Source organism: Chaetodon trifascialis, chromosome 12 (genome assembly GCF_039877785.1).
Source record: "Chaetodon trifascialis isolate fChaTrf1 chromosome 12, fChaTrf1.hap1, whole genome shotgun sequence".
Lineage (NCBI taxonomy): Eukaryota > Metazoa > Chordata > Actinopteri > Chaetodontiformes > Chaetodontidae > Chaetodon > Chaetodon trifascialis.
In genome coordinates this window covers 9,916,035-9,928,082 of record NC_092067.1, presented here as the reverse complement: position 1 = coordinate 9,928,082, position 12,048 = coordinate 9,916,035, and the positions used below count along the sequence as shown (strand labels likewise).

Here is a 12,048-nt window from a genome sequence, read left to right as displayed (position 1 = left end):
GCCTAATAACCATTACCTGAGGTATGTAGGTCAACAAACATCAACTTGCAGCAACCTTTTTTTTATTTATTTTTTAATTTATTTTATTCATACAGAAGCAGAAACATCAGGCCTGCTCAGCCCCTGGAGAGAGGTTGGTGAGCCGGCCTTCAAACACTGCTGTACATAAATATAGGCCTTTCTCACAGATATTATGTTGACTAACAAACATTTCATTAACATAAATGTCTCCATAGTATTGTGTGTAGCTCACCAGCAAACCTAAATGGGAAAGAGTCATCATTAATGTTATTAGCTGCCCCAGATTTTTTTTCCTATGGTAAGTGAAGTAAAGTGTCTCCTGTGAAAAAGGCCTAAATGTGTTTCATTAGGAGCTGGACATTGATCGCTGAGTGCAGCCTGGACACTGGAAAACAGTGGAATAATGTTCTTTGTATTGTAGTCCACAAATGTACAATTTTTGCTTTGACTAAATTAATCTTGACCTTTGTATGTTGATGGTTCTGTATATGCACAGAATCATTCAGCATAATGTATTCCTCTTGTGTAATGCAAAAATACAAAGGTGACAATGATATTTTTCCATTGAGGCAACCATGTCCCAGTGTCCAGCGTGATCTTTAACGTCAGGTGCCACATTTCTGCATAGCTGTCTCTGAGGATGTCCCCGAGCCTGCTGCTCCACTGCCACCTTCATTAGGTCCACCGCTCAGTGCAGCCCCTGGGGCATATCCTCTGGACACATGTCCCGCTCTCATTTCAGCTAAGTAGAAAAGAGACATCCATGTGAGTCACTGGCATGTACAGTATAATGCTCCTCCATAAGCCTACATGCACTCTCTTTCTCTACCTCTAATACCCCTAATCTCATGGACACGCTGCATGACATCAGGGTTAGATAGAATAAAGTTAGATAGATTTTGATGATTTGATAGAAAACAAAGGTTCATTAAAGGTTCACGCTGACTAACATGGGGCAGAGATTAACAAAGGTCTTATGCTCTCCATAGACTTAACACTAAGCCGCTCATTCTGCAAAAGCCAAAATATCTGCAGGGATCAGTTAAAGTAAATAGTTTTCTGTGTTCTTCAGTTTACATACAGGATTAAAAAGCCTTTAAACTCTGAGTCGCTCCAGGTACCTTGCAGAAGTTTTCATAATGGCCGTTGTCATTATCTTACCAGCAGCACTACATGGTGTTATGATGGGCTTTTCCAGTTGCTCTCCCTCAGCGATGGAAGCCCGAATCTTCCTCACCACATAGATGCTAGCTGGGATGTGAAACACAAAATAATATGATATGCTGCAAATAAGTAGAAAAACAGCATTAAAGCTTTAGAGTATCATTGGCAGATGTCTTGCATATGAGCACGTTGTCTTAATTGCTTTCAATAAATAAATGAAAACAAAGCTATGTTATGTGCACTATAGATAGATAAGTAGAAGCCATTATGAACACGTTCTTCACATACTGTAATTCAGAGATGGAAGAAGTACTCAGATCCTGTTCTTACATAAAAGTAGCATTGCCTCAGTGTAGAAATAGCCAAGCATTCAAAATATTACTATGCTGAAGAACAAGAGCATCCGCATCAAAATATACTTTAAGTGATACACAATTACTCCATATGCAGAATGGCCAATTTCATAATACTAAACATTATTGATTCTAATAATTGATGCATGAATGAATATAACATGTCAGTGTTGCGGCTGGTAAAGGTGGAACTACTTGGAATTAAATATCCTGTTGGGTAGCTTAATCTGTGAGAAGACATCAGAATGTATTGGATGTATTTTGTACTCATAATCTGAAAATATATCATAACATTGAATCGCTCAAGTAATGTACAAGCACCTCAAAATACTTCGGTATAGTACTTGTTTACTTTTCACCAATGCATATTTGCATCAGTTCACATAACAAAGCTTTGTTTTCATATGGCGTTACCTCAGAACAGACATTTCTGCGGTATTCTATACAAAGATCGATAAAGAAATCCTACCTTTAATCAGCAGTCAGACCATGGCTGTTTCTTGTTTTCATAGAAAGGTGAGATCACCTAGTCAGTTGTAAATCTACGCTGTTTTCTGCCTTCACCTTCCAATATTAATAACCGAGCTGTTACAAAAGCGCGCCGGAAGTTATATATAAGAGATAATACCTAGGGCGGGACTTACAGCTCCCACCTGCATTCTGATTGGCTGAACTGTTACGCAAAGAGTAATGTCATAACGCGATGCAGAAGCTGGGAGAGAGGACTCAGGGCATATTCGTAGAAAAGAGGATTGAGATAAGTAAAAGTGTGCAGAATCATCCCGCAGTGACCGGCCCGCAGTGCATGCTGGTTCGACACCTTATGGACTCAGTGAGTATGACGCTGTTGGCACTGTGTGAAAACATGTTTAACATTTAGCAAGAGAAACAAGAAATTAAAGAAGAAGGAGTATTTGTTCTGCAGAAAAAGTCCCTCTGACTGACATATTTTGTGTATGATATTTTTGGATACTCATGCATCTATGTGTAAGAAGCAGACTGTTGAAGCTGGTTGAAGTGGAGCCACTTTGAGCTATTTTAACTACTAGTTTGAAGGAGGCATACCATTAAAAAAGTCAGACAGTTTAGTTCAGCGACTCTCAAGTAAGGGTCAGCCCCCTCCAAAGGGTCACAAGATAGATCTGCAGAGTCATGACGTGATTAATGCAGATGATAGAAATGTGATAGTGTAGAAGAAGAACGTCATGTAAAATGGAAATATTCAAAGCACAAGTACCTGAAAATTGTAATTAGAGATAGTTGAGTAGTTAGTTTGGAATTCTAGTGTTGGTCTACTACTTACAAGACTTATTCACATATTGGTTATTTTTTAAAATATATGTGGAATTACTGTCTAATGTCAAACTGTTGGCATGACAGTGGTTATTGCCAATGCAGCTGTGTTAATGGTAGTATGTTTGGGTAAATTTGCAGTCATGAGAGCTAAATAATAATACCGACAGTTGACAGAATAGCTAAGAATCTCCTATGGAACAAACAAACACGTTACAATCAAGGAGCAAAGCCAGACAAATTACTGACCTGACTGGTTCAGAAAATCAACAGTGTAATGACAACATGAGGCTGTTTAGTTTGACATCAATGACACCTTTAGAGATTTCTATTAGTTACCATGTAAGTCAGAGCATACAGAGGTTAAACAAGAACAAAAAGCAGCAGCTACAGCAGAGAGAGCATGAGCAGAGAGAAAGCACCCGGTCTGGACAAGATACATAGTTCTATAAAAGGTTCAGGGAGAAGCTCATATAAACTCTATTAGACATGTATAATGAATCATATAATATTGGAGCACTTCCACCATTGTGAAGACTAACTACAATTACTGCAATATTAAAACCAGGTAAATCACCCACTAACTGTTCGTCTCTTAGACCTATTAGTTTAATGAGAGGTGATTCTGTGCAAAGTTCTCTCTTAAAGACTACAGCAGGATCTTCCCCAACTGGTCAATAACGATCCAAATGGTTTTGTATTAAAAAGGTTTTCACAATCTCAGAAGAGGGGCAAAACTTTATTCATTCTCCTCACATATCAGGATGCTGAAAGCTGACATGAAGCCTTTCGTGACACAGTATCAGTGTGGCGTGGTTTGTCGACTTTAACAAGGTAAAGTAAATGTGGGATTCAAATTTTTAAATAAGTATTAAATATTTTAATCTAATATGCCAGAAAAAAACTGATGGCCATATGCCGACTATCGATTATTGAGGAAATTACACTTAATAATCTGCAGGGACAGGGGCTGCACGGTGGCGCAGCAGGTAGTGCGCGTGCCTCACAGCAAGAAGATCGGTTCGATTCCCGAGTCGGGCCTTTCTGTGTGAAGTTTGCATGTTCTTCCCGTGCATGCGTGGGTTCTCTCCGGGTACTCTGGCTTCCTCCCACAGATCAAAAACATGCTCATTAGGTTGATTGGTGACTCTAAATTACCCCTAGGTGTGAGTGTGAGTGTGAATGGTTGTGTGTATGTGCCCTGCGATCGGCTGGCGACCGGTTCAGGGTGTACCCCGCCTCTCGCCCGCTGACAGCCGAGATAGGCTCCGGCCCCCCCGTGACAACGAAAGGGATAAGCGGCATAGAAAATGGATGGATGGATGGATGGATGGATGGATGGATGGATGGATGGATGGATGGATGGATGGATGGATGGATGGATGGATGGAATCTGCAGGGACAAATATTGAGATTTTCTAACCTGTTGGAAACACGTTCAGCGGAGTCATCATCAAAGAGATGACATGAGAACAGACACACAAGAAGATATTGCAGAGGGAACAGGCTTATTTAAAGGCTCGAAAACAATTAACACAAGGTTGAAGTTACTTCAGCCCTCCCTCCCCAGTGTGTTTCTGTTTGTGTGTTTCCTCCATCTCTGTGCCAGGTTGTCTTTTTATCTTGTGTCAGGCGTTCCAGCCCTTCCCTGGTGTTTGTTTGTTTTTTTTTTTACTTTTGATTCTTGCCTGCCTCACCATCCTGTAAGCCTTTTGTACATTTGATTTTTGTGTGAATAAATGTTCACTGAATTGCTTCACTTCTGCTTCTGGTGTCTGTGTGTTGGTCCTACTACCCTGCTTGTGCAACAGTATACATGCAGTATTTAACATATGGGAGTATAGATTCTACCTTTTTATTCATAGTAGTAGTAGTATTTTCCTGTTTGAACTGTACATAGACAAATTTCACCATCGCATGTACAATGTAGCTCTGGAGCTTTCAATCATATCACATGATCTTCATCAGCATTGTATTTGCTCAGTTGTCACTGAGATGTGAATTTCTGCTCACTGTATCTTTTAAGGGCTTTCAGGAGCTTTCTCAGAAATGACAGGAAACTGTGGCATCGCTAAAGCAAAGCATAAGTTCTGAATCTCTGCAGCGGTTTGTCACTTTCTCAATGATTCACGGCAAACACACACACACATACACACACACACACACACACACACACACACACACACACACACACACACACACACACACACACACACACAAAGAGAGCAGCCTGTTCAGATACTGTCCATACTCTGGAATTATTAAGCAAACAGAAATTAGGGTGATTCATTTAATAATTTATTGTCAAGCATTTTATTGCAATTTACAGAGCTTCATTTATCCTTGTTCAATCCTAACAACCAACATTATAATCAAGTATTTATTTAATCCAATATGCATTTGCCATTTGGAGCAGAAGCAGGGCGACACCTACCTGGAATAAACACTGCGCAAAACTTTTCACAATAAGAGTACAGCAGTTTCTCATACAGTTGCATTTGTATATTCAATATATACACATAGATTTCATTTAACTTAAAACGGTTTCACACAGCAAGACAAACACAACTTCACATACAAACCAGACAAATCTCATTCTGTCATAACAGCTTTTTTACAATAAAAAATAGAATTGCAATCACCATGGAAACAAATGAAACAGTTAGTGAGGAGTTAAAGTCATGAGGAAAGATGTGAGGTTGAAGGGAGGAAGTCTGAATTTGTTCAGTGTATACAACAGTGGAGGATGACATTAAACTGCATCATGTAGGCAAGAACCGCTGCTGTAATGCTGATACTTTTTTCCATTATCATTACTGTGCTGTAAACAAAGAAGTGCTTCTTCTTCCCATCAAGCTGTCACAGTTTTTTCACTAAACAAGACCTCACACGAAACACAAACATTCACTAGAGGGATCTAAGAGGACAGCAGGTGTGCTGATGGTCAGGACTTAGTCCATCCTGATCTTCTGATTGGTCATCCTGTAGATGATGCTGTCGTAGCCTGGGTCCATGTTCCACAGGTTGTAAGCGATGGCGATGACAGCAAGGGCCAGCGCGATCATCAGCCACAGCACGATGTTGAAGACCACAGCATAGTGGAAGTTGTACTTGTAGGCCAGGTTGTAAGGGCTGCCAGGGTTACTCTGTAAGACAAAAAAAAAACAACAAAGATTTAATCCAGAAAGGCAGATAATTTGCAATTACGAATAATCCAACACTCAAATTCATCAAATATAAGGAGTGCTCTGCTTGACACTGGTCAGCAAGCTTTGACAAAAGTTGGGTATTTGTACAGAAACAGCTGATTTTCCTACGACCAGTAGACCTGTCTTCATGTCGGTGTAGAGACATACCTCTGCCTCCACTCATTCTACTCATCATTGCATCTTGTATGAAAAGGTTGGGGGGGGGTCTCTAACAGTAACACATGGCATGCATTGATTGGTTTCTGTGTATTTATAAAGCCCATAATGGCAACATGACATCATAAACTACTTCTTCATTAAACTGGTCTTATAATCTTTCTTTGGCTCATTCCAACAGGACTATAAGGACAGTCTACACATGGACCCCCTCACACCCGCTAACCCCATTCCCCTCACCCATTTTTACTGAGAGTGGATGATCAAAGCATTCTTTGGTTCCAGACCCCAGTCATAAAAACCAAGAGGCATGGACTGGAACTGGGTTTATACTCCATGCAAAGGGTTACTGTAAATACCAACAGTTTGGATTTTTAGTTCAGCCTCAGATGTCGCCGCTGAATACCGCCATCACAACACTACACACATACTCAACACATACACAATTGTGTTTACGTTCTTTCATAGTGCACATATTGCACAGCTGGAGTTACATCCAGGTAACATTTATTTTGATGTGTCTCGTTGCTGATTAGCAGACTACAGCTGTGTAACAGCCTTTTTGATTTGTCACAGCAGGAAAAGCACAAGTGAAGCGAATTTTGTTAACGCTGGCTCAGTTCCATCCACTGTCCATGCTGGGGACCTATTAAGTGAACACAAATCAGGGTGATCCATTTAATAATTTATTGTCACGCTTTTTATTGCAGTTTACTGAGCCTCATTTCAGTCCTAAAAACAAACATTATGATCAAGCCATGACCATGACCCTAAAAATGGCTCACCTAAATGTAATGCAACCATTTTTGATGTTGCCTTTCCTGTTATGACATGCCAAAATGACTGCTATGAAATAGATCTATTGGCATTTTTAAGTTTGCCAGTGATGTCAAATAGCGAATAGATGTGCAGAAAGTTTGCAGAGACATGTTTGCCACCGAAAAAGAAGCCTGCTGAGGCTTTCTTCAACTGGCTTAATGTTTCTGGTCTCTGCGTGGCATTTTCACAGCCCTGACACAGCTGTATTTTTGAGGAGGTTATGGTGTAGCTACAGCCTGTACATGCAACAGAGACAGTTTCCTGCCTTCAGCTCACACCTCCACATCCTGCCATTACTCTGTAAACACACCTAAACAGTCATCACTGACCGCCGCAGGACTGCCGACATTTGAAGTTCAAGCTGTGTGGCTCGGCCTATACCAATATACCAATGATAGAAGTTGCATCCAAAGGAATCCATCTATGCTACACAACCACCGTGTCATAAGATTTTACCGTACGCCACCATAGCTTCTGTCCATGCATCATATTAGGCTAATATGGGATACGATGGTCTTCTGAACTGACACAATAACTTCTATTGAAGTGTCAACCACCAAATGGGGGCCCAGCCCTCATAGGCCTTACAAGACATTACTTACAAGAACATATAGATGGAAGAAAAAAAGAAAGCAAGCGCATATATGGCTTGATATCCACGTTTCAAACACGCACTCAGTTGACAATTTATTAGGCACACCTGACTTGAACTAAAGCAGTCTAACACAACAGCCCTGTTATAAAGCATGCCCTAATGATGGTTATTATGTTCGGTGTTTGTTGAAACAGTCATAGAGAGGGGTTAATTCAGCTTCATTTTGCAGGCTGTAATTTGTGTTGCTGTTGGAATGTGGTGCACAATACTGAGAGGTGTGTCTAATATTTAGCTAACTCGCTTAAAATTCCTTGCAAATTCTGATTAATGTCGGCATTGAATGATGATCTCTTCTGGTGACACACTTGAGGAACCATTATATTTAAGTTTGGCAAAATGGTAACAAATGATTCTGCTTCAGACTTACAATCTGTTTGGATTCCAGGATCGAACGGGACTTCCTGGTCAACGGAGCCTCGAAGGTCTTCACTGTAACAACCTCCACCACAGCACTGTTGCCATAGAGACCATACACATCCTCTCCAAACTACAAAGAAAAAGATGCAAAGTGTTATTGTATGCAGAGGTTCAATGAAAAACTGAGGCGAATGAGTAAAAAAAGGCCTATTTAGACCTTGCCCTTACTTTCTGCAGAACAGAGGCAAGAATGGCAGTGGCATCACGGTACTGAGGAGAGTCTTGGCCATAGAGCCTGCTGAGCTCCTCCAGACCAGACAACTCCAAGGAGTACAGGTCAGGAGAATGGTCCTTTGCCAAATGTCTGTGTCTCTGCAGCTACAAGACAAGCACAAGACACCCATGTCACAGTGCAAAGAATATAATCATTTTCATGAGAGACATTTAGCAAACCCAGACAACTTACCAGAGCTGTGATGTCGTGCAGCACTTGGACTTCAGACAGGAAGAGCAAATCAGCCTGGAAAGCAAAAACAGCAAAGAGGTAAGAAAGAAAAAAACAGCTTCCCACTTCATAAAACTTCCCTTTAGTTGTAGATCTCCCCTGAATCCAAGGAGGGTACATATATATATTCTAAATATACTAACAACAGTAACACTTATAGTCATCATTAACTAGTTTCTTGTGAACATGCCCATTAGTATGCATGACCATATTTTCAAAGGACTAGGCCATTAAGATAGAGCTTTCCCTCAATAACCTCAAATTAAACTCTATTGATAGTAAGGAGGACAGTTGTTGTACATGAATTGTGATCTTAACAATATATCCCCCAGAATAAGGCATTAATAAGTGCTATACGAGGACTGATTAAGAGCCAATATGCTACTAATATGCATGATACTATGCAGTTAATGGTGAATATGTGTAGCTTAATATAAAGTGTGACCCAAACAACATATAGTGAATACTGCAAGCTAAGTGCACGAGAACATGCTTTTTAACACCCTATTTTGGGAACAGTAATGGCGCGACAGGAAAGCCATCATTTTGCTCTCTAAATTTGTGATAAACTGTAAAAAGCCAGTATGGCTTTGTGTGGGTAGGTGTAATGTTGCTGTTTAAAAGTGACCTCTGCGTTTCTGCTGAGGGAGCTGAGCGGCAGGGAAGCCAACACAGAGCCATCCTGGGACAGACGGGCACGGATCTGCTGCAAGGTGACTGGTAGGTCCTCAAACACAGCATTGGCCTTGCCCAGCATATACAACCTCTGAAAGAGACAGCAGACAGACAAGAAAATGACAGATGAGCCTCCTGAGCGTAATGTCACAGATGTAAGTATGCACTGTTCAGTCAGAGTTTATTTTCATTACCTCCTCACTCGGGGCCAGCTGCAGCACGACAGGGGTGTCCTCAGCAAACAGAGAGTGGATCGTCTCTGCAACACTATCCAAGGTGAATGGTACCGGCTGCAAAGGAGAAGAAATTCCCTGACCAATTACCACTTCTCACTAAGCCAAATTACACTGCACACTTCAGATATATGCACGCACTATATTTGGTGTGCCAAACATCCCCATAATACCACAGTCCAGTCTGACTCACATTCTCCAAGGGGTAGGAGGCCACACTCTGAGGCAGGGCCAGACTGTCAATCCCTCTCACCACCACCAGTATATTAGCCCGGGGACGCTGGAACAATGGACCAGCCTGAAGGCCAGGCCAGGACAAATCCTGTACAAGTGAACACGCACTGTAAAGGTTGGGCGAGCATAATCATCAGCTTAAACCTGCTTCGGGACAGCAGAAACAAGCTGTGAACATATTGACATATCATCACCTTTTAAGTTGATATGGTGAGCAAACTGTTGATTATTTACACATCCAGCAGTTATGGAGCAACATTAGCATTAATTTGGAGTACCTCTTGAACAGAGAATCCCATGGTTAAAGCCACCAGGTCAGGGATCTTCTCACCAGAAACAGGCCAGTCTCCTTTCTGGAAGGATACAAACTCTGGAGCCTGCAGCACCGTTAAACTGTCTCCATGTGCACCTGTGAGAAAAAATGAGAGGGCTGTTAAAAATAGAGTCACAGTACAAATACTTCCAAGAAGAAAACAAACATTTTCTCAAACTAACGTTCACAATCTTTAAGTGTTCAACGAAGAAGGAAAAAGTAGCACCTGTGACATGTGCAATAGTTTTTACTAACAATCCCACAATGATTTACCAGTGATAGATGTGAATATTACAGTTTTCCACCACTTTTTTCACCTGACAGCGAAGGCACAATACAACTACTCAGTGCCTGAAACCTCCTTTTACTGCTCAGCATAGAGTGAACAACTGATTGATTATTGTGTGGGGAACGATGAATTCTACACATTTGAGTGACTGTAACCAGCAGTATGGGGTTTAACATGCCCTTATAGTAAAAAAAAATAAAATGGATGACTACAGATATTGAGAATTTTGACATTTCACATTCATCAGTAATACTGGGACACATCATCCATTGAGGAACCAATCAATTCTAATGCTCAGCTGCTGTTGCAATAATAGAAAGTAGGACGTCTGAAATGAGGAGCTCTGTCACTTCTGTCAGTGTGATGTTACTTATTCTCACTGGTACGTTACGTGCACATTACAGCAAACACCAGTGCCAGCCTGACTGGACTTCACTGGTCAGAGTAAAGATAAAATATGAACATCACAGCCATGGATGGAGGCAGAAACTCGTGACAGAGAGCTGATGACGAACGCTGAAGAGGAACTACCGCTTCACAGCCTGTCACATGACAGTCTTGTGTAAATGAGTGACCTGCAACGAGGAAGCATGTAAATGTACAATTTCCTTCTAATGGATATATCCACAAACACTTTGCGACGCTTCATTTCCAACAGGAAAGCAATAGTTGGACATTATCACACTCGCGGATTGTCGTTGACACTTTGTTAATACGTGAAGTGACTACAGCGATAGCAACAAGCTAACACCAACATCTTCAGTTTTTTAACCCGCTTGTTGGCACCTCATATCAATCCAATGACACAATACTGCAAGTGCAGCAAGATTATTTCACACAATCCTGTTCATATAACTGCCTAAAACGCTATAAATATCGAGCATAATCTTTCTTCAGTAAGCTAAACGGCGAATGCTAACGATGTTCAGGCTAGGTTGGTGAGTTGTCATTTGCACACACGGTGGATACATGACTCTAAAGCGGTAGATTTATGTGGTGGGAAAAACGTCCCAAAACACGAATCATGATTATCTATCGTGGCACAATTCCTACCGGTTGTTATTAAGAAGCCGAGGACAAACGCCGCGGAGAAAACAGCCTGCATCCTTCGCCAGTTTGTCAGCGACATCTTTCTCCTTGGTAGAGCAGAGATCAGCTGACCTGACGTCACAATGCTGCAAAGAATGATGGGACAATATCTGACACTGCACAGGTTACTGGTTTTATTTTCCCTTTTCAGTAAATTGAAAGTGTTTGGTGCATTTTAATATGTATTATATCTAAAAAAAAACAGCACCATAGAAAGAAATCTTCAGAAAATATAGTGTCATCATATTGATAACCATACAGCTATAAACATGAAACTGGAAGCGGCATCACCCAAGTTATCTTGTAGCATTAATAATTTGGTTTCTTCATGGTTTGTGGAGACAATGGGACTGGAGCTGGAACTAAATCATTTATTGACAGTCGAGATGCAGAAAATTAATCAGCACCATTTTTTTAAAATTATTATTCATTAATTTATCAGGTAAAAAGGCCAAACATACCGATCTTCTCCAATTGCAGCTTTTCTGTGTTTCATACCATAGGGAGTGAGCTGAATGTCTTTAGGCTTTGGACTGTTGCTTGCGATGTAGCCTCAACACCCCCGCTTTCCTGCAGCAGGATCTCCAGCCTGGGGATCAGTGCTCGGCCCTCTGCTCCTTCCTCCAGCATAGGTGACTGGCATCCCGAAGGCTGGCGACTTGGCCCTGGTTGGTTTCTCGTCC

At 41.2% G+C, this 12,048-nt stretch overlaps 1 protein-coding gene and 1 long non-coding RNA gene across 2 annotated transcripts; both read right to left on the bottom strand.

Annotated features, from left to right (window-relative positions):
- Positions 1-47: 47 nt before the first annotated feature.
- LOC139340271 (uncharacterized) lies at positions 48-2,154 on the bottom strand. Its single transcript, XR_011602943.1, has 3 exons — positions 2,008-2,154; positions 1,183-1,272; positions 48-763 (listed from the first exon to the last, which is right to left on the bottom strand). It is a non-coding gene; the product is annotated as an uncharacterized lncRNA (long non-coding RNA).
- Positions 2,155-5,109: 2,955 nt separating this feature from the next.
- Positions 5,110-11,442, bottom strand: atp6ap2 (ATPase H+ transporting accessory protein 2). The gene is made up of 9 exons (XM_070976466.1): positions 11,330-11,442; positions 9,953-10,083; positions 9,634-9,762; positions 9,402-9,497; positions 9,161-9,298; positions 8,494-8,547; positions 8,256-8,405; positions 8,038-8,157; positions 5,110-5,977 (listed from the first exon to the last, which is right to left on the bottom strand). The coding sequence occupies exons 1-9, from the start codon at positions 11,403-11,405 to the stop codon at positions 5,783-5,785; spliced, it is 1,089 nt and encodes a 362-aa protein (XP_070832567.1). The 5' UTR covers positions 11,406-11,442; the 3' UTR covers positions 5,110-5,782.
- Between the last annotated feature and the right edge of the window lie 606 nt (positions 11,443-12,048).